A 23280-nucleotide genomic window follows, 5' to 3' on the forward strand; every position below is an offset into this window, starting at 1 on the left:
GAAAAAGCATGCTTGCATTCACTCTATCTATACCCATCATAATTTTAGATACCTCTATCAAATCTCCCCTCATTCTTCTACGCTCCAGGGAACGAAGTCCTAACCTGTTCAACCTTTCTCTGTAACACAGTTTCTCAAGTCCCAGCAACATCCTTGTAAACCTTCTCTGCACTCTTTCAACCTTATTAATATCCTTCCATAATTCAGTGACCAAAACTGCACACAATACTCTAAATTTACACTACACGCTGCATCCGCGAGGCAAACAGCATTATGAAGCACCCCACGCACCCCTCATACAAACTCTTCTCCCTCCTGCCATCCAGGAAAAGGCACCAGAGCATTCGGGCTCTCACGACCAGACTATGTAACAGTTTCTTCCCCCAAGATATCAGACTCCTCAATACCCAGAGACTTGACTGACACCAAGTTACTGCCCTCTACTGTGCCTATTGTCTTGTCTATTATTTATTGTAATGCCTGCACTGATTTGTGCACTTTATGCAGTTCTGGGTAGATCTGTAGTCTAGTGTGGTTATTTTTTCTGTGTTTTTTTCACATAGTTCAGTGTAGTTTTTGTACTGTTTCATGTAGCACCATGGTCCGGAAAAAAAGTTATCTCATTTTTACTGTGTACTGTACCAGCAGTTATGGTCGAAATGACAATAAAAAGTGATTTGACTTAACTTGACTTGACTTGAAATTCAGCCTCACCAATGCCTTATACAACCTCACCATAACATTCCAACTCTTATACTCAATACTTTGATTTATAAAAGCCAATGTACCAAAAGCTCTCTTTACTACTCTATCTACCTGTGATGCCACTTTTATGGAATTTTGTATCTGTATTCCCAGATCCCTCTGTTCTACTGCACTCCTCAGTGCCCTAATGTTTACCTTGTATGTTCTACCTTGGTTTTTCCTTCCAAAGTGCAATACCTCACACTTGCCTGTATTAAACTACATCTGCCATTTTTCAGCCCATTTTTTCAGCTGGTCCAAATCCCTCTACAAGCTTTGAAAAACTTCCTCACTGTCCACTACACTTCCAATCTTTGTATCATCAGCAAATTTACTGATCCAATTTACCACATTATCATCCAGATCATTGATATAGATAACAAATAACAATGGACCCAGCACTGATCCCTGCGGCACACCACTAGTCATAGGCCTCCACTCAGAGAAGCAATCCTCCACTACCACTCTCTGACTTCTCCCATTGAACCAATGACTAATCCAATTCACTGCCTCACCATGTATACCTAGCAACTGAATCCTCCTAACTAACCTCCCATGTGGGACCTTGTCAAAGGCCTTACTAAAGTCCATGTAGACAACATCCACTTTCCTTGTAACCTCTTCGAAAAACTCTAATGGATTTGTTAAACATGACCTACCACGCACAAAGCCGTGTTGATTCTCCCTAATAAGTCCCTGTCTATCTAAATACTTGTAGATCCTATCTTAGTACTCCTTCCAATAATTTACCTACTACTGACGTCAAACTTACCGGCCTGTTAATTTCCCAGATTACTCTTAGAGCCTTTTTTAAACAACAGAACAACATGAGCTATCCTTCAATCCTCCGGCACCTCACCCATAGATACCGACATTTTAAATATATCTGCCAGGGCCCCTGCAATTTCAACACTAGCCTCCTTCAAGGTCCGAGGGAATACCCTGTCAGGTCCTGGGGATTTATCTACTCTGATTTGCCTCAAGATTGCAAGCACCTCCTCCTCTTCAATCTGTATAGGTTTCATAACCTCACTACTTGTTTCCCTTATTTCCATTGACTCCATGCTAGTTTCCTTAGTAAATACAGACGCAAAAAACCCATTTAAGATCTCCCCCATTTCTTTTAGTTCCATACATAGCCGACCACTCTGATCTTCAAGAGGACCAATTTTATCCCTTACTATCCTTTTGCTCTTAATATACCTATAGAAGCTTTGTGGATTATCCTTCACCTTGACTGCCAGAGCTACCTCATGTTTTCTTTTAGACCTCCTGATTTCTTTCTTAAGTATTTTATTGCACTTTTTATACTCCTTAAGTACCTTATTTGCTCCCTGTTTCCTATACACGTCATACATCTCTCTCTTTTTCTTTATCAGAGTTCCATTATCCCTAGAGAAACAAGGTTCCTTATTCACTTTGCCTTTAATCCTGACAGGAACACACACACTCTGCACTCTCAAAATTTCTCCTTTGAAGGCCTCCCACTTACCAATGACATCCTTGCCAGAGAACAACCAGAGGACAACATCCACACTTTTTAGATCCTTTCTCATTTCTTTTCAAATTTGGCCTTTTTGCAGTTTAGAACCTTAACCCGAGGACCAGATCTATTTTTATCCATGATCAAATTGAAACTAATGGTGTTATGATCACTGGAACCAAAGTGTTCCCCTACACACACTTCTGTCACCTGTCCTAACTCATTTCCTAATAGGAGATCTAATATTGCATCCTCTCTAGTCGGTACCTCTATATATTGATTTAGAAAACTTTCCCAAATACACTTTACAAACTCTAACCCATCTAGACCTTTAACAGTATGGGAGTCCCCATCAATATGTGGAAAATTAAAATCCCCTACTATCACAACTTTATGGTTCCTGCAATTGTCTGCTATCTCTTTGCAGATTTGTTCCTCCACAGGACTCCCAACAGTAACTGGGACGTGGACCACAGATTACAACAATACATAGAGCAGGTGTGTCAAAAGGACAATGTTAAGACAGTCATGTGAGGTTTCAACATGCAGATCAGTTGGGAAAATCAGGTTGGAAGTGGTTCTCAAGAGAGTGAGTTTGTTGAATGCCTATAAGATGGAATTTTAGAGCAATTTGTCATTGAGCCTTCTAGGAGATCAGTAACACTGGATTGAGTGTTATATAATGAAGCAGAGGTGATTAGGGAGTTTAAGGATCTTCATGAAGCACTGATCACAATATGATTGAGTTCAACTTGAAATTTGATAGGGAGACAGTAAAGTCTAATGTAACAGTATTTCAGTGGAGTTAAAGGAAATTACAGTGGTATGAGAGAGGAGTTGACCAAAGTAAATCGGAAGCAGACGCTGGCAGGGATGACAGCAGAGTAAAATGTTTCTGGAAAAAATAAGGAAGGTGGAGGATAGAAGAAATACTCAAATGGCAAAATAGTACAAATGTTGCTGACAAGTAAAGTCAAAGCTAATGTAAAAGAAAAACAGAGAGCATACAACAAAGCAAAAATTAGCAGGATTATAAAGGATTGGGAAGCTTTTAAAACCCTACAGAGAGGAACTAAAAGAACCATTAGGAGGGAAAAGATGAAACATGAAGGCAAACTGTCAAACAATATCAAACTGGATAGAGAAAGCTTTTTCAAGTACTTAAAAGATAAAATGAGAGATGAGAGTGGATACTGAACCACAAGAAAATGAGTCCAAAGACTAAGAGATGGCATATGAACTAAATGAGTATTTTGCATCAGTCTTCACAGCAGAAGACACTATCAGTGTGCCAGATGTTGAAGGGTGTGAGGGAAGAGAAGTGAGTGTAGCTACTATTATAAGGGAGAAGGTGCTCAAAAGGCTGAATGACATAAGGGTACATAAATCACCCATACCAGATGAACTGCACCCTAGGGTTCTGAAAGAGGTAGCGTTAAAGATTGAGGAAGCATTAGTAATGATCTTTCAAAAATCATTGGACTCTGGCCTGGTGCTGGAGGACTGTAAAATTGCAAATGTCATTCCACTCTTTAAGAAAGGAGGAAGGCAACAGAAAGGAAATTACAGACTAGTTAGCCTGACCTCTGTGTTTGAGAAGATGTTGGGAGTTAATTGTTAAGGATGAGTTTATGGAGTACTTGGTGACACAGGACAAGACAGGACAAAGTCAGCATAGTTTACTTCAGGAAAAATCTTGCCTGGCAAAGCTGTTGGAACTCTTTGAGGAGATTACAAGTAGGACAGATAAAGGTGATGCAGTGGATTTTGTAATATTTGGACTTTCAGAAGGCCTTTGATAAGGTGCCACAACATGAGGCTGCTTATGTTAAGAGCCCATGGTATTACAAACAGTTACTAACATGGTTGATTGGTAGGAAGCAGCGAGTGGGAATAAAAGGATCCTTTTCTAGTTGGCTGCCAGTGACAAGTGTTGTTCCGCAGTGGTCAGTGTTGGGATCACTTCTTTTTATGCTGTATGTAAATGATTTAGATGATGGAATAGATGGCTTTGTTGCCGAGTTTGTAGATGATACGAAGATTGGTCGAGGGGCAGGTAGTGTTGAGGAAATGGGAAGGCTGCAGAAAGACTTAGGTATATTAGGAGAATGGGCATGCAAATGACAAATGAAATACAATGTTGAAAAATGCATGGCCATGCACTTTGGTAGTAGAAATAAATGTGCAGACAATTTTCTAAACAGGGAGAAAATCCAGAAGTCTGAGATGCAAAGAGTCCTTGTGCAGAACACCCTTAAGGTTAACTTGCAGGTAGAGTCGGTGGAGAGGAAAGCAAATGCAATGTTAGCATTCATTTCAAGAGATCTAGAATACAAGAGCAGAGATATGATGCTGAGGCTTTGTAAAGCACTGGTGAGGCTTCACCTTGAGTATTGTGAACAGTTTTGGACTCCTCATCTAACTAAAGAAGTGCTGGTGTTGGAGAAGGGTCAGAGGAGGCTCTCAAGGATGATTTCAGGAATGAAAGGGTAATACTACAAGGAACATTTGATAGCTCTGGATCTGTACTCACTGGAATTTATGGGGGCATCTCATTAAAACCTTTTGAATGCTGAAAGGCCCAGGCAGATTAGATGTGGAAAGGATGTTACCCATGGTGGGAAAGTTTAGGACAGCCTGGGGATAGAGAAGTGCCCATTTAAAACAGAGATGTGGAGAAATTTCTTTAGCCAGAGCATGGTGAATTTGTAGAATTTATTACCACAGACAGTTGTGGAGGGCAGGGCATTGGGTGTATTTAAGGCACAGCTTGATAGGTTCTTGATTGGACATGGCATCAAAGGTTACAGGGAGAAGGCTGGGAGTGGGGTTGAGGAGGGGAAAGAAGGATCAGACATGATTGAATGGCAGTGCAGACTCAATAGACCAAATGGCCTAATTCTATTCCCATATCTTTGGGTCTTACAATTTTACAAGGATCAGAGTGGATCTTGGGAGTGTGCTACAGAAAGCAAATGCTATTTGCAACAATATTAGGCAGGAACTGGGGAGAGTAGTTTAGGAGTGGCTGTTTATGGGTACTTCTACATCTGACAGTTGAGAGTTGTTTAAATAGAAGCTGGTCAAAATTCAGGACCATCATGTTCCTGTGAGGAAGGAAGGCAAGGATGACAAAGTTCAGTACCTTGGATGATGACAGTTGCAGCAAATCTAGTCAAACAGTAAAAATAAATATATGTAATATTTAGGAAGCTGAAATTGCTCTGGACCTTTGAGGAAGCAGGAGAGAACTTAAACAGGAATCAGGAGGCTAAAAGGGGCCATGGAATACCCTTGGTGAGTAGCCAAGAGAATCCCAAAGCATTTCATACACACGTTAAAAAGAGAATAGCTAGAGAATGGGTAAAATCACTCAAGGAGAAAAACAGGAATTCATGGCCGCAATCAGAGGAAGTTCATTGTTTTGATATTCACCAAATAGAAGGACATAGAGTCATAGAAAAGTACAGCATAGAAACAGGACCTTTGACCCATTTAGTCCATGCTGAAGCATTTAAACTACTTACTTGCATCAACCTGCACCATAAGACATAGGAGTAGAACTAGGCCACTGAGCCCATCATTCTGTTCTGTCATTCCATCCTGGCTGCTCCCTGATTCCACTCAACCCATACACCTGCCTTCTCACCATTTCCTTTGATGCCCTAACCAATCAGGAAACAATCAACTTTTACCTTAAGTATACCCGTGGACTTGGGACGATCACTCTCCATATCCCTACTATCTATGTACCTATCCAAACTTCTCTTAAACATTGAAATAAAAAATCGCATCTATCACTTGCTCTGGCAACCCGTTCCAGAGGTTTCCCCTCATTAACCCTTAAGCATTTCAATTTTCACCCTTAACCCATGACCTCTGGTTGTAGTCCCACCTATCTTCAGTAGAAAAAGCCTGCTTGCATTTACCCTGTCTATGCCCCTCATAATTTTGTATACTTCTATCAAATCTCCCTTCAATCTTCTACATTCCAAGTCCTAATCAATTCAATCTTTCCTTATTATTCAGGTCATCCAGTCCTGCCAACATACTTGTAAATTTTCTCCCTACTCTTTCAACATTATTTACATCTTTCCTGTAGGTAGGTGACCAAGAGTGCACGCAACATTCCAAATTAGGCCTCATCAATGTCTTATACAACTTCAGCATAACATCCCATCTCCTGTACTCAATTCTTTTGATTTATGAAGGGCGATGTGTCAAGAGCTTTCTTTGCAACCCCATCAGCTTTCAATGAAGGATGAAGGACAGGTAGGATAGTGAAATCGGTGAGGGTAATGGTACTAGTGGAGTTAATGCTATTGGGTCAAAGAAACAGCAATATAACCTTTCGACCCAGCTCATCCATGTCAACCAAATTCCCATCCAATCTAGACAGATTTGCCTGCCATTGGTCAAAGTCCCTATAAACCTTTCTTATCCATCTACATTGAAACATTGAAAATAGGTGCAGGAGTAGGCCATTCGGCCCTTTGAGCCTGCACCGTCATTCAGTATGATCATGGCTGATCACCCAACTCAGAACCCTGTACATGCTTTCTCTCCATACCCCCTGATCCCTTTAGCCACAAGGGCCTTATCTAACTTCCTCTTAAATATAGCCAATGAACCGGCCTCAACTGTTTCCTGTGGCAGAGAATTCCACAGATTCACCACTCTCTGTGTGAAGAAGTTTTCCTCATCTCGGTCCTAAAAGGCTTCCCCTTTATCCTTAAACTGTGACCCCTCAATTCTGGACTTCCCAACATTGGAAACAATCTTCCTGCATCTAGCCTGTCTAATCCCTTTAAATTTTATATGTTTCAATAAGATCCCCCCTCAATCTTCTAAATTCCAGTGAGTATAAGCCTAGTCAATCCAGTCTTTCTTCACATGAAAGTCCTGCCATCCCAGGAATCAATCTGGTGAACCTTCTCTGTACTCCCACTATGGCAAGAATGTCTTTCCTCAGATTATGGGACCAAAACTGCACACGATACTCTAGGTGCAGTCTCACCAAAGCCTTGTACAACTGCAGTAGAACCTCCCTGCTCCTGTACTCAAATCCTTTTGCTATGAATGCCAACATACCATTTGCCTTTTTCACCACCTGTTGTACCTGCACGCCCACCTTCAATGACTGGTGTACAATGACACCAAGGTCTTGTTGCAACTCCCCTTTTCCTAATTGGCCACCATTCAGATAACAATCTGTTTTTCTGTTCTTGCATCCAAAGTGGATAACCTCACATTTATCTACATTAAATTGCATCTGCCATGAATTTGCCCACTCACCTAACCTATCCAAGTCACCTTGCATCCTCTTAGCATCCTCCTCACCGCTAACACCGCCGCCCAGCTTCGTGTCATCCGCAAACTTGGAGATGCTGCATTAAATTCCCTTGCCTTAATCATTAATATATATTGTAAACAACTGGGGTCCCAGCACTGAGCCTTGCGGTACCCCACTAGTCACTGCCTGCCATTCTGAAAAGGTCCCATTTACTCCCACTCTTTGCTTCCTGTCTGCCAATCAATTCTCTATCCACATCAATACCATACCCCCAAAACCGTGTTCCTTTGAGTTTGCACACTAATCTCCTGTGTGGGACCTTGTCAAAAGCCTTTTGAAGATCTAAATATACCACATCCACTGGCTCTCCCATATCCACTCTACTAGTTATAACTTCAAGAAATTCTATAAGATTCGTCAGACATGATTTTCCCTTCACAAATCCACGCTGACTTTGTCCGATGATTTCACTACTTTCCAAATGTACTGTTATCACATCTTTGATAACTGACTCTAGCATTTTCCCCACCACTGATGTCAGACTAACCGGTCTATAATTCCCCAGTTTTTCTCTCCCTCCTTTTTTATAAAGTGGAGTTACATTAGCCACCCTCCAATCCTCAGGAACTAATCCAGAATCTAAGGAGTTTTGAAAATTATCACTAATGCATCCACTATTTCTTGGGCTACTTCCTTAAGCACTCTGGGATGCAGACCATCTGGCCCTGGGGATTTATCTGCCTTTAATCCCTTCGATTTACCTGACACCACTTCCCTCATGTATTTCCCTCAGTTCCTCCATCTCATTAGACCCACGGTCCCCTACTATTTCCGGAAGATTACTTATGTCCTCCTTAGTGAAGACAGAACCAAAGTAGTTATTCAATTGGTCTGCCATGTCCTTGTTCCCCATCAATTCACCTGTTTCTAACTGTAAGGGACCTACATTTGTCTTAACCAATCTTTTTCTTTTCACATATCTATAAAAGCTTTTACAGTCAGTTTTTATGTTCCCTGCCAGCTTTCTCTCATAATCTTTTTTCCCTTTCCTAATTAAGCCCTTTGTCCTCCTCTGCTGGACTCTGAATTTCTCCCAGTCCTCAGGTGCGTCACTTTTTCTGGCTAATTTTATATGTTTCTTCTTTGGACTTGATACTATCCCTAATTTCCCTTGTCAGCCATGGGTGCACTACCTTCCCTATCTTTAAATGCTTGCCATTACATATCCACTGTCAACACTTTAAGTATCATTTGCCAGTCTATCTTAGCTAATTCATGTCTCATACCTTCAAAGTTACCCTTCTTTAAGTTCAGAACCTTTGTTTCTGAATTAACTATGTCACTCTCCATCTTAATGAAGAATTCCACCATATTATGGTCACTCTTACCCAAGGGGCCTCACACGACAAGATTGCTAACTAACCCTTCCTCATTGCTGAATACTCAATCTAGGATATCCTGCTCTCTAGTTGGTTCCTCGACACGTTGGTTCAGAAAACCATCCTGCATACATTCCAAGAAATCCTCTTCCTCAGCACCCTTACCAATTTGGTTCACCCAATCTATATGTAGTTTGAAGTCACCCATTATAACTACTGTTCCTTCATTGCACGCATTTCTACCCTGTTTAATGCCATCTCCAACCTCACTACTACTGTTAGGTGGCCTGTACACAAATCCCACCAGCATTTTCTGCCCCTTAGTGTTATGCAGCTCTACCCATATTGATTCCACACAAAGGAAGGCTAATGTCCTTCCTTTCTACTGCGTTAATCTCCTCTCTAACCAGCAATGCTACCCCACCTCCTTTTCTTTGCTGTCTATCCCTCCTGAATATTGAATATCCCTGGATGTTGAGCTCCCATCCTTGGTCACCCTGGAGCCATGTCTCTGTGATCCCAACTATATCATATTCATTAATAACTATCTGCACATTCAATTCATCCACCTTGTTACAAATGCTCCTTGCATTGACACACAAAGCCTTCAGGCTTGTGTTTACAACAATCTACCTGTCCAAACACGTTGCAAATGTACCTACCTCAACCAGTTCCTCATGAAGCTTATTCAATATACTGATCACTCTCCGAGTGAAAAAGTTGGTTATCAAGTTCCCATTAAATCCCTCAACCTCTCTCCAAAGCTGAGCCCCTTGTGTCCTGGCAACATCCTCATAAATCCTCTCTGCACTCTTTCTGACTTAATGGCATTTCCTATAGCAAGGTGACCAAAACTGAACACAGTATACCAAATGCAGCCCCACCAACCTCTTGTACAACAATAACATAACATCCCAACTTCTGACAAAAGCCAGAAGGAGCCTTCCACAATGTCCACCCATGACTTCACTTTCAGGGAACCATATATTGTACTCCAAAGTCCCTCTGATCTACAACACTTTCCAGATGCCTACCATTCACAGTGAAAGTCCTGCCTTCATTTGCTTCCCAAAATACAACATCTTGCACAAATCTGAATTAAACTCCATTTGTCATTCCTTTTCCACTTTACCAAGCTGATCAAGATGCCTTTGTACATCCTGGAAACTGCCTTCATTGTTAATGACACCATCTGTTTTAGAGCCATCTGCAAACTCAATGACCATGCCAGGTACATGCTCATTTAAATTGTTGAAATGCATGACAAACAACATTAAGTCCACCAACACAATTCACGAACCTCCAGTGCAGAAAAAAAAGCCTTGCTGTAGAACATAAGACAGAATTAGGCCATTTGGTCAATCAAGTCTGCTCTGCCATTTCATCATGACTGATCCAGTTGTCCTCTTAGCCCCAATCTCCAGCTTTCTCCCCATATCTCTTCATGCCCTAACCAATCAAGAATCTTTCAACCTCTACCTAAAATATACATTAAAACTTGGCCTCTACAGCTGCCCATGCCCAGATTCACCATTCTCTGGCTAAAGAAGTTCCTCCTCATCTCTGTTCTAAAAGGATACCTCTCTATGCTTGAACTTTCAGAAAGCCTTTGACAAGGTGCCACACATGAGGCTGCTTACCAAGTTAAGAGCCAATGGTATTACAGGAAAGTTACTAACATGGTTAGAACATTGGCTGATTGGTAGGAGGCAGCAAGTGGGAATAAATTGATCTTTTTCTGGTCGGCTCTCAGTGACTAGTGGTATTCCGCAAAGGTAGGTGTTGGGAGCACTTCTTTTATGCTGTATATAAATGATATAGATGATAGAATAGACGCTTTGTTGCCAAGTTTGCAGATGATACGAAGATTGCTGGAGGGGGAGGTAGTGCTGACAAAACAGGTGGGATGCAGAAAGACTTGGACAGATTAGGTGAATGGGCAAGAAAGTGGCAAATGAAATAGAATGTTGCAAATGTATGGTCATGCACCTTGGTAGTAGAAATAAATGTGCAGACTATTTTCTAAGTGGGGAGAAAATCCAAAAATCTGAAATGCGGAGGGGCTTGGGAGTCCTTGTGCAGAACACCTCAAGGTTAACCTGCAGGTAGAGTCGGTGGTGAGGAAGGCAAATGCCATGTAGCATTCAGTTCAAGAGGTCTAGAATACAAGAGCAAGGATGTGATGCTGAAGCTTTATAAGGCACTGGTGAGGCCTCACCTTGAGTATTGTAAACAGTTTTGGGTCATTTGAAAGGTTGTGCTAGCATTGGAGAGGGTCTAGAGGAGGTTCAGGATGATTCCAGGAATTAAAGGGTTATCATATGTTTGATGGCTATGGGTCTGTAGTCACTACAATTCAGAAGAATGAGGGGGGATCTCATTGAACCTTTTGAATGTTGAAAGGCCCGGACAGAGTAGATGTGGAAAGGATGTTTCCCATGGTGGGAAAGTCTAGGACAAGAGGAAACACCCTCAGGATAGAGGGGCGACTTTTCAAAACAAAGATGCCGGGAAATTTCTTTAGCCAAAGGGTGGTGAATTTGTGGAATTTGTTGCCACGTGCAGCTGTGGAGACCAGGTTGTTGGGTGTATTTAAGGCAGCAATCGATAGGTTCTTGATTAGACATGGCATCAAAGGTTACAAGGGGACAAGACCGGGAACTGGGGTTGAGAAGGAGATAGAAAAAAACAATCAGCCATGATTGAATGTCGGAGCAGACTCGCTGGGCCAGATGCCCTAATTCTGCTTTGATGTCTTATAGTCTTATTCTGAGGCTGTGTACTCTGGCCTTAGACTCTCCATCATAGAAAACATACTCTCCACACCCATTCTGTCAAAGCCTTACAGCATTCGATTACATAACCCTCTGCTTCCTACCATTAAGCAACTGTCAAAAAGAAGACAGATTAATAAAGTGGGCAACAGAGTAGAGGGAGACAGAGTAGGAGGGCTTTGGCTCAACGGGGCTTTGGCAATAACGGGTCGAGGCGAGGTAAGTTACTTGTGAAGAGTAGGTATAGGAAGTATGTCTGTGAAGCCAGTGTGCTGTACTGGGTGTCAGATATGAGAAGTCCTGGAGACCCCCAGCCTCCTACATGGCCTCATCTGTGCCAGATGCACAGAGATGCAACTTGATTACCTTCATCTGGTCAGGGAGATGACGCACCATCACTAACTCTCGAAGACTGGAAGTGAACGATAGGCTTTTATTAACAGCAAAAGGGAGCATGACATCTCGAAGACTGAGGGAGGAGCAGTGCCCCAATCGCCTTTATACAGGGGTCTGTGGGAGGAGCCACTGGAACAGTCAGCAGAGGGGTGTGTCCAGACAGCTATACATAGTTTACCACAGGAGAGTGAGGAGGTGATAGAGAGGAGCTATAGGCAAGTAGTCACACCAGGGCCTCGGGAAACAGACAAGTGGGTAACATGCAGGAGAGGGAAGAGCAAGAGTCAGATACCAGAGAGTACCCCTGTGGCTGTCCCCCTAAGCAATAAGTACTCCTGTTTGAGTAATGCTGCGGGAGTCGGCCTACCTGGGGTAGGCAGTACTGGCCACGCCACTGGCACAGAGTCTGGCCATGTGGCTCAGAAGGGTAGGGAAAGCAAGAGGATGGCAGTGGTAATAGGGGATTCTATAGTAAGGAGGTCAGACAGATCATTCTGTGGACGTAGAAAAGAAACACAGATGGTAGTTTGCATACCATGTGCCAGGGTCCGGGACATTTCTGATCCTGTCCATGATATCCTGAAGTGGGAAGGAGAACAGCCAGAGGTTGTGGTACATATTGGTACTAACGAGATAGGTAGGAAAAGGGAGGAGGTCCTGAAAATAGACTACAGGGACTTAGGAAGGAAGTTGAGAAGCAGGACCTCAAAGATAGTAATCATCGGATTACAGCCTGTGCTGTGTGACAGTGAATATAGGAATAAAATGAAGTGGAGGATAAATATGTGGCTGAGGGATTGGAGCTGGGGACAGGGATTAGTTTCAATATAATTATGAAGAAGGATAGGACTGGACCCAGGGTTGAAATTTTTGATTAGAGAAAGGCTAACTTTGAGGAGATGTGAAAGGATTTAGAAGGAGTGGATTGGGACAATTTGTTTTATGGGAAGGATGTAATAGAGAAATGGAGGTCATTTAAAGGTGAAATTTTGAGGGTACAGAATCTTCATGTTCCTGTTAGGTTGAAAGGAAAGGTTAAAAGTTTGAGCGAGCCATGGTTTTCAAGGGATATTGGAAACGGTTCGGAAAAAGAGAGAGATCTACAATAAATATAGGCAGCATGGAGTAAATGAGGTGCTCAAGGAATATAAAGAATGTAAAAAGAATCTTAAGAAAGAAATTAGAAAAGCTAAAAGGAGATACGAGGTTGCTTTGGCAAGTAAGGTGAAAAAAAAATCCAAAGAGTTTCTACAGTTATACTAATAGCAAAAGGATAGTGAGGGATAAAATTGGTCCCTTAGAGAATCAGAGTGGACAGCTATGTGTGAAGCCAAAAGAGATGAGGGAGATTTTGAACAATTTCTTTTCTTCGGTATTCACTAAGGAGAAGGATATTGAATTGTGTAAGGTAAGGGAAACAAGTAGGGAAGTTATGGAAACTATAATGATTAAAGAAGAGGAAGTACTGGTGCTTTTAAGGAATATAAAAGTGGGTAAGTCTCTGGGTCCTGACAGTATATTCCCCAGGACTTGAGGGAAAGTAGTGTAGAAATAGCAGGGGCTCTGACTGAAATGTTTCAAATGTCATTACAAACGGGGATGTTGCTGGAGGATTGGCTCATGTCGTTCCATTGTTTAAAAAGGGTTCTAAGAGTAAACAGCAATTATATGCCTGTAGGTTTGATGTCAGTGGTGGGTAAATTAATGGAAAGTATTCTCAGAGATGGTATATATAATTATCTGGATAGACAGGGTCTGATTAGGAACAGTCAACATGGATTTGAGCGTGGAAAGTCATGTTTGACAAATCTTATTGAACTTTTTGAAGAGGTTACTAGGAAAGTTGACAAGGGTAAAGCAGTGGATATTGTCTATATGGACTTCAGTAAGGCCTTTGACAAAGTTCCACACGGAAGGTTAGTTAGGAAGGTTCAATTGTTAGGTATTAATATTGAAGTAGTAAAATGGATTCAACAGTAGCTGAATGGGAGATGCCAGAGAGTAGTGGTGGATAACGTTTGTCAGGTTGGAGGCTGGTGACTAGTGGTGTGCCTCAGGGATCTGTACTGGATCCAATGTTGATTGTCATATACATTAATGATCTGGATGATGGAGTGGTAAATTGGATTAGTAAGTATGCAGATGATACTAAGATAGGTGGTGGTGTGGATAATGAAGTAGGATTTCAAAGCTTGCAGAGAGGTTTAGGCCAGTTAGAAGAGTGGGCTGAACGATGGCAGATGGTGTTTAATGCTGGAAAGTGTGAGGTGCTACATTTTGGTAGGAATAATCCAAATAGGACATACATGGTAAATGGTAGGGCATTGAAGAATGCAGTAGAACAGAGTGATCTAGGAATAATGGTCCATAGTTCCCTGAAGGTGGAATCTCATGTGGATAGGGTGGTGAAGAAAGCTTTTGGTATACTGGCCTTTATAAATCAGAGCATTGAGTATAGGAGTTGGGATGTAATGTTAAAATTATACAAGGCATTGGTAAAGCCGAATTTGGAGTATTGTGTACAGTTCTGGTCACTGAATTATAGGAAAGATGTCAACAAAATAACAGACAGACAGAAATACCTTATTGATCCCGACAGACATATTTTATTGATCCTGAGGGAAATTGGGTTTTCCGAGGGAAAATAGAGAGAGTACGAAGAAGATTTACAGGAATGTTACCTAGGTTTCAGCACCTAAGTTACAGAGAAAGGTTGAACAAGTTGGGTCTTTATTCTTTGGAGTGTAGAAGGTTGAGGGGGGACTTGATAGAGATATTTAAAATTATGAGGGGGATAGATAGAGTTAATGTGGATAGGCTTTTTCCATTGAGAGTAGGGGAGATTCAAACAAGAGGACATGAGTTGAGAGTTAAAGGGCAAAAGTTTAGGGGTAACACGAGGGGGAACTTCTTTACTCAGAGAGTGGTGGCTGTGTGGAACGAGCTTCCAGTAGAAGTGGTAGAGGCAGGTTTGATTTTGTCATTTAAAAAAAAAATTGGATAGGTATATGGACAGGAAAGGAATGGAGGGTTATGGTCTGAGTGCAGGTCGGTGGGTCTAAGTGAGAGTAAGCATTTGGCAAGGACTAGAAGGGCCAAGATGGCCTGTTTCCGTGCTGTTATTGTCATATGGAAAAAGAGATGGGGTGTGGCACTGCTGATCAGAGATAGTGTCACAGCCGCAGAAAATGAGGAAGTCATGGAGCGATTATCTACTGAGTCTCTTTGGGTGGAAGTTAGGAACAAGAAAGGGTCAATAACCTTGCTGTGTGTTTCTTATAGACCACCCAACAGTAACAGGGACATCGAGGAGCAGATAGGGAGACAGATTCTGGAAAGGTGTAATAATAACAGGGTTGTCATGATTTAAATTTCTGAAATACTGATTGGCATGTCCCTAGAGCGAGGGGTTAAGATGGGGTGGAGTTTTCTTAGGTGTGTTCAGGAAGCTTTGTTGACTCAATATGTAGATAAACCTACAAGAGGAGAGGCTATACTTGATCTGGTATTGGGAAATAAACCTGGTCAAGTGCCAGATCTCTCAGTGGGAGAACATTTTGGAGCTAGTGATCACAATTCTATCATTACCATAGCATTGGAGAGGGATAGGAACAGTCAACTTAGGAGAGCATTTATTTGGAGTAAGGGGAAATATGAGGCTATCAGGCAGGAACATGGAAGCATAAATTGGACTACTGAGTCTCTGTGGGTGGATATTCTCAGTGAAATGTACGGCAGATATGTGGCAAATGTTCAGGGGATATTTGTGTGCAGTTCTGCATAGGTACTTTCCAATGAGTGAGGGAAAGGATGTAGGGTACAGGAGCTGTGGTGTACAAAGGCGGTTGTAAATCTAGTCAAGAAGAAAAGCTTACGAAAAGTTCAAAGAACTAGGTAATTACAGAGATCTAGAAGATTATATGACCAGCAGGAAGTAGCTTAAGAATGAAATTTGGAGAGCCAGAAGGGGCCATGAGAAGGCCTTGGCAGACAGGATTAAGGAAAACCCCAAGGCATTCTATGAGTATGTGAAGAGCAAGGGGATAAGACATGAGAGAAAAGGACCAATCAAGTGTGCAGTGGAAAAGTGTGCATGGAACCGGAGGCGATAGCTGAGGTGCTTAATGAATATTTGCTTCAGTATTCACTACAGAAAAGGATCTTGACAATTGTAGGGATGACTTACAGTGGACTGAAAAAAAACTGAAGCATATAGATTTTAAGAAAGAGGATGTGCCAGAGCTTTTGGAAAGCTTCAAGTTGGATAAGTCACCAGGATTGGACGAGATGCACCCCAGGCTACTGTGGGAGGTGAGTGAGGGGATTGCTGAGCCTCTGACAATGATCTTTGCATCATCAACGGGGAGGGCAGGGGAGAGGTTCTGGAGGATTGGAGGGTTGCGGATGTTGTTCTCTTATTCAAGAAAGTGAGTAGAGATAGCCCAAGAAATTATAGGCCAATGAGCCTTATTTCAGTGGTTGGTAAGTTGATGGAGAAGATGCTGAGAGGAAGGATTTATGAACATTTGGAGTGGCATAACATGATTAGGAATAGTCAGCATGGCTTTGTCAAAGGCAGGTCGTGCCTTACAAGCCTGATCGAATTTTTTGAGGTTGTGACTAAACACATTGATGAAGGTAGAGCAGTAGATGTAGTGTATATGGATTTCAGCAAGACATTTGATAAGGTATCCCATGCAAGGCTTATTGAGAAAGTAAGGAGGCATGGGATCCAAGGGGACATTGCTATGTGGGTTCATAACTGGCTTGCCCAGAGAAGGCAAAGTGTAGTTGTAGATGGGTCATATTCTGCATGGAGGTCGGTGACCAGTGGTGTGCCTCAGGGATCTGTTCTGGGAACCCTACTGTTTGTGATTTTTATAAATGACCTGGATGAGGAAGTGGAGGGATGGGTCAGTAATTTTGCTGAAGACAGAAAGCTTGGGGGTGTCGTGGATAGTGTGGAGGGCTGTCAGGGGTTACAGCGGGACATCGACAGGATGCAAAACTGGGCTGAGAAGTGGCAGATGGAGTTCAACCCAGATAAGTGTGAAGTGAAAACACAAAATGCTGGCAGAACTCAGCAGGCCAGACAGCATCTATGGGAGGAGGTAGTGACGATGTTTCGGGCTGAAACTCTTCATCAGGAGTGAAGCAACATGGGATGGTGGAGAGGGGATAAGAAGTGGGGGGAGGAATGAAGTAGAGAGCTGGAAAGTGATAGGCTGGAGGGAAATGGGCTGGAGAAATTGGAGAATTATGGGAAATAAAAGAGAAAGAAAGGTAGGGCTGTGGGGAGATTAAAGTGAGGGGGGAAAAGAGAGAGAAAGAGAACCTCCTGTCTGCCGGCATTAACATCCAACTCACAGACCTCCATTAGACCTCCCCTGCCCCCCCCTTACCCCCATCCCTATCTATTATTTTAGTCTGGTTCTCTTTCACTCTCTTTTTTCCCCCCTCACTATAATCTCCCCTTGGCCCTACCTTTCCTTCTCTTTTATTTCCCATAATTCTCCACCTTCCCCCTAGCCCATTTCCCTCCAGCCTATCACTTCCCAGCTCTCTACTTCATCCCTCCCCTCACTTCTTATCCCTTTCCACCATCCCATGTTACTTCACTCCTGATGAAGGGTTTCAGCCCGAAACATTGTCACTACCTCCTCCAATAGATTCTGTCTGGCCTGCTGAGTTCTGCCAGGATTTTGTGTTTTTATTTATTTCTAGCATCTGCAGATTCACTTGTGTGTAAGTGTGAAGTGGTTCATTTTGGTAGGTCAAATATGACAGCAGAATATAGTATTAATTGCAAGACTCTGTGGAGGATCAGAGGGATCTTGGGGTGTCCGAGTTCATAGGACACTCAAAGCTGCTGCACAGGTTGACTCTGTAGTTAAGAAAGCATACGGTGCATTGGCATTCATCAATCGTGGGATTGAGTTCAAGAGCTAAGAGGTAATGTTACAGCTATATAGGACCCTGGTCAGGCCCCACTTGGAGTACTGTGCTCAGTTCTGGTCACCTCACTACAGGAAGGATGAGGAAACCATAGAAGGGTGCAGAGGAGATCTACAAGAATGTTGCCTGGAATAGGGAGCATGCCTTATGAGAATAGTTTGAGTGAATTTGACCTGTTTTACTTGGAGCGACAGATGATGAGAGGTAACCTGATAGAGGTGTACAAGATGTTGAGAGGCATTGATCGTGTGGATAGTCAGAGGCTTTTTCCCAGGGCTGAAATAGCTAGCACGAGAGTACAGAGTTTTAAGGTGCTTGGAAGTAGATACAGAGGAGATGTCAGGGATATGTTTTTTACGCAGAGAGTGGTGACTGCGTGGATGGTAGTGGAGGCGGATACAATAGGGGCTTTTAAGAGACTTCTGGATAGGTACATCGAGCTTAGTAAAATAGAGGGCTATGGGTACCCTACGTAATTTCTAAAGTAAGTACATGTTTGACACAGCATTGTGGGCCAAAGGGCCTGTATTGTGCTGTAGGTTTTCTATGTTTCTATGAACCCTTAGCGAACAGTGATCACAATACAATTGAGTTCACTTTGATATTTGAGAAGGAGAAACTAAAATCCAAAGTGTCGATATTTCAGTGGAATAAAGGAAATAATAATGGCATGAAAGGGGAACTGGCCAAAGTTGACTGGAAAGAGGCACTAGCAGGAAGGACGGCAGAGCAGCAATGGCTGAAGTTTCTGCAAAAAACGAGGGAAATGCAAGACAGATATTTTCCAAATAAAAAGAAATTTTCAAATGGAAGGACACTAAAGTGGCTGACAAGTGAAGTCAGACCCAAAGTAAAAGCAAAAGAAGGCATACAAAGAAGCCAAAGTTAGTGGGAAGGTAAAGGATTGGGAAGCTTTTAAAAACTTGCAGAAGGAAACTAAGATGGTCATTAAGAAGGAAAATATGTCTTATGAAAGGAAGCTAGTGACTAATATCAAAATAAAGGCAAAAGCTTTTTTAAGTATACAAAGGGAAAAAGAGACTTGAGGGTAGATATAGGACCAATAGAAAATGAAGCTGGAGATACTCTACTCAGAGACGCAGAGATGGGAGAGAAATTGAATGCATATTTTGCATCAGTCTTCACAGTGGAAGACTTTTGCAGTATACCGGATATTCAAGAGTGTTGGGGAAGTGAAATATGTGCAGTGAAAATTACGATTGAGAAGGTACTTAGGAAACTTAATGGTCTGAGGGTGGATAAATTTCCTAAACCTGATGGATTGCACCCTTGGGTTCTGAAGAAGGTAGCTGGAGAGATTGCTGAGGCATTAATAATGATCTTTCAAGAATCGATACATACTGGCATCGTACCAGATGACTGGAAAATTGCAAATGTTACTCCGCTGTTTAAGAAGGGCGGGAGGCAGCAGAAAGGAAACAATGGACCTGTTAGCCCGACATCAGTGGTTAGGAAGTTGTTGGAATCGATTGTTAGGGATGAGATTATGGAGGCACATGACAAGATAGGCCAAAGCCAATATGGTTTCCTTAAGGGAAAATCCTATTTCAATTTTTTGAGGAAATTACAAGCAGGGTAGACAAAGGAGATGCAGTAGATATGGTGTACTTGGATTTTCAGAAGGCCTTTGACATGCTACCACACATGAGGCTGCTTAGCAAGTTAAGAGCCCAGGGAATTACAGAGGAGGTAGTAGAATGGGTGGAGTATTGGCTGATTGGCAGAAAACAGAGAGTGGGAATAAAGGGATCCTATTCTGGCTGGCTGCCAGTTACCAGTGGAGTTCCACAGGGGTCGGTATTGGGACCGCTGCTTTATACAATGTACGTCAATGAGTTGGACAATGGGATTAATAGAGTTGTGGCTAAATTTGCTGATGGTACAAAGATAGGTGGATGAGCAGATAGAGTTGAGGAAGCAGAGAGACTTAGATAGTTCAGTGGAATGGGCAAAGAGGTTGCAAATGAAATGCAATGTTGGAAAGTGTATGGTCATGCACTTTGGTGGGTGAAATAAACAGGCAGACTATTATTTAGATGGAGAGATAATTCAAAATGCAGAGATGGAAAGCGACTTGTGCACGATACCCTAAACTTAATCTCCAGGTTGAGTCAATGGTGAAGAAGGCGAATACAATGTTGGCATTCATTTCTAGAGATATAGAATACAAGAGCAGGGATGTGATGTTGAGGCTCTATAAGGCACTCATGAGACCACACTTGGAGTATTCTGTGAAGTTTTGGACTTCTGATTTTAGAAAGGATATACTGACATTGGAGAGGTTTCAGAGAAGATTCCAGAGAATGATTCCAGGAATGAAAGGGTTACTGTATGAGGAACATCTGGCAGCTATATTCGCTGGAGTTCAGGAGAATGAGGAGGGATCTCATAGAAAAATTCTGAATGTTGAAAGGCCTGAACAGATTAGATATGGCAAAGTTATTTACTATGGTAGGGGATTCTAGGACAAGAGGGCATGACTTAAGGAATAAATAACGTCCATTTAGAACTGAGATGCAGAGAAATTGCTTTAGTCAGAGGGTGGCATATCTGTGGAATTTGTTGCCATGAGAGGCTATGGAGGCCAAGTCATTTAAGGCAGAGATAGATAGGTTCTTGATTAGCCAAGGCATCAAAGGTATGGGGAGAAGGCAGGGGAGTGGGGATGACTGGAAGAACTGGATCAGCCCATGATTGAATGGCGGAGCAGAGTCAATGGACCAAATGGTCTATTCTGCTCTTATATCTTATGGTCTCATGTACCCTTAAGTCTTTCAAATTTTGGAGGACCTTTTCCCTTATAATAGTAACTGCGCTCACTTCTCTTCCCTCACACCCTTCAACATCTGGCACACTGCTCATGTCTTCTACAGTGAAGACTGATGCAAAATACTTATTTAGTTCATCTGCCATCTGCCAATTGTGCTTTAGTACAGGCTCTGTGTGCAAAGATCCAGTTGCGCTGTAGTATGCCCTCTGTGGTTCTGTACCCAAAGACCCAATTCTGATTTAGTATGGGCTCTGTGCTCGAAGACACAGTTGTGATGCAGAGGCTCCTCCCTTCATCATCCTCTCACCTTCATGGCATCCAGTGCCAGGCGCAGATTGACCTTTTCTTGTCTCTCAGTGGTTTGTTTCGCCAGTTCCTGCAACATCAGAGATGTTGGTTAAACACCTGATTGTATACTGGAGTTCACCCAGGCTACTCTCCCTGAAAACTTAGCCAATCAGTCTTGCTGTATCTTCCTTTTCCCAATCTAGAACCATTCTGAGAATCCATTTCCCAGTCTAAGATTTACCATAGGTATTGTCATACTTGCATCTGCAAGTTACATCTGCCATGCACATACTCATTCACTCCTTTTGTCTCAATCACATTAAAACCTTTGCATCCTCCAACATAGAACAGTACAGCACAGTGCAGGCCTTTCAGCCCACAATGTTGTGCTGACCCTTATATCCCCCCACCTTAAATTCCTCCATATACCTGTCCAGTAGTCTCTTAAATTTCACTAGTGTATCTGCCTCCACCACAGACTCAGGCAGTGCAATCAATGCACCAACCACACTCTGAGTAAAATTCCTTCCTCTAATATCCCCCTTGAACTTCCCACCCCTTACCTTAAAGCAATGTCCTTTTGTATTGAGCAGTGGTGCCCTGGGGAAGAGGAGCTGGCTGTCCACTCTATCTATTCCTCTTAATATCTTATATACCTCTATAATGTCTCTTCTTATTCTCCTTCTCTCCAAAGAGTAAAGCCCGAACTCCCTTAATCTCCGATCATAATGCATACTCTCTAAACCAGGCAGCATCCTGGTAAATCTCCTCTGTACCCTTTCCAATGCTTCCACATCCTTCCTATACTGAGGCGACCAGAATTGGACACAGTACTCCAAGTGTGGCCTAACCAGAGTTTTATAGAGCTGCATCATTACCTCGTGACTCTTGAACTCTATCCCTTGACTTATGAAAGGCAACACCCCATAAACTTTCTTAGCTACTCTATTTACCTGTGAGGCAACTTTCAGGGATCTGTGGACAGGTACCCCCAGATCCCTCTGCTCCTCCACACTACCAAGTAACCTGTCATTTACTTTGAACTTGGAGCTGCCTTGGAGTTTGTCCTTCCAAAGCGTACCACCTCACACTTCTCCGGGTTGAACTCCATCTGCCACTTCTCAGCCCACTCCGGCATCCTATCAATGTCTCTCTGCAATCTTCGACAATCCTCTACACTATCCACACCACCACCAACCTTTGTGTCATCTGCAAACTTGCCAACCCACCCTTCTACCTCCACATCCAGGTCGTTAATAAAAATCACGAAAAGTAGAGGTCCCAGAACTGATCATTGTGGGACACCACTAGTCAATCCTCCAATCCGAATGTACTTCCACCACAACCCTTTGCTTTCTGCAGGCAAGCCAATTCTAAATCCACCTGGCCAAACTTTTCTGGACTGATTGTGGAGTAGCAAAGGGTTTGTACTGATTTGTATTCTATGTACATCACATCCACTGATTCTCCTTCCCTGTTCCACCTACTACATTTAGTAATGCCACCTTTCTTAATGCACCAGAAACAAGCTGACCAAGAAGGTTCTCTGTACAGAGCGTAGAACCTTCGATGAAGAGTCTAGACCAGGGGTTCCCAACCTTTTTTATGTTATAGACCAATACCATTGAGCTAGGGGTCTGTGGACCCCAGAAAGGGAACCCCCTAGTCTAGACACTGGCTGATTTCTCTCTCCACAGATGCTATTTAACCAGGAACAACCTCTCTTGTCTCCAATCACTTTCTGCAAATCCAGCAAGTAGCCACAGGCATCTGTACAGGCCCCTGCTATGCCTGTGCTTTTGTTTGCTACATAGAACATTGCTTGTTGATTGGAATACTGGTCAGGCCACTCGCTTGAGTGCTACTGGTATCATGTAAGCCAGTACTACCTGTCACATGGTCGGGTGGTCAGTGACTAAACTGGCTCCCCCACCAGGCTTGTCTGATGAGGAGGGTGGCTAGACACCCTGCAGGACGAGAAACAATACCCGTCAAAGTGTGGATGAACCCTCTCGTAGGGTCAATGACCACCTAGCAAACTTGTGCCATGAAGCGTGTCAATCTTTAAGATAATTTCTTTTTTGAGGCATTGTAAGTGTTGCTACTTCGATGTGCTTGTGCTATTTTTGAATAATAATAATAATAAAAAGATTTGAAAAGAAAGGGTGGATGAACCC

The 23280-nt window shown here is 42.6% G+C and overlaps 1 protein-coding gene across 1 annotated transcript in view; it reads right to left on the reverse strand.

Annotated features, from left to right (window-relative positions):
* The window catches only part of LOC132401643 (guanine nucleotide exchange factor VAV3), a 451830-nt gene that overhangs the window by 209558 nt on the left and 218992 nt on the right, over positions 1–23280 (reverse strand). The window contains exon 11 of the mRNA XM_059983657.1: positions 21123–21191. Within this exon, the coding sequence (XP_059839640.1) occupies positions 21123–21191 (69 nt within the window). The remainder of the gene's footprint in view (positions 1–21122; positions 21192–23280) is intronic.

Source organism: Hypanus sabinus, chromosome 11, assembly GCF_030144855.1.
Source record: "Hypanus sabinus isolate sHypSab1 chromosome 11, sHypSab1.hap1, whole genome shotgun sequence".
NCBI lineage: Eukaryota > Metazoa > Chordata > Chondrichthyes > Myliobatiformes > Dasyatidae > Hypanus > Hypanus sabinus.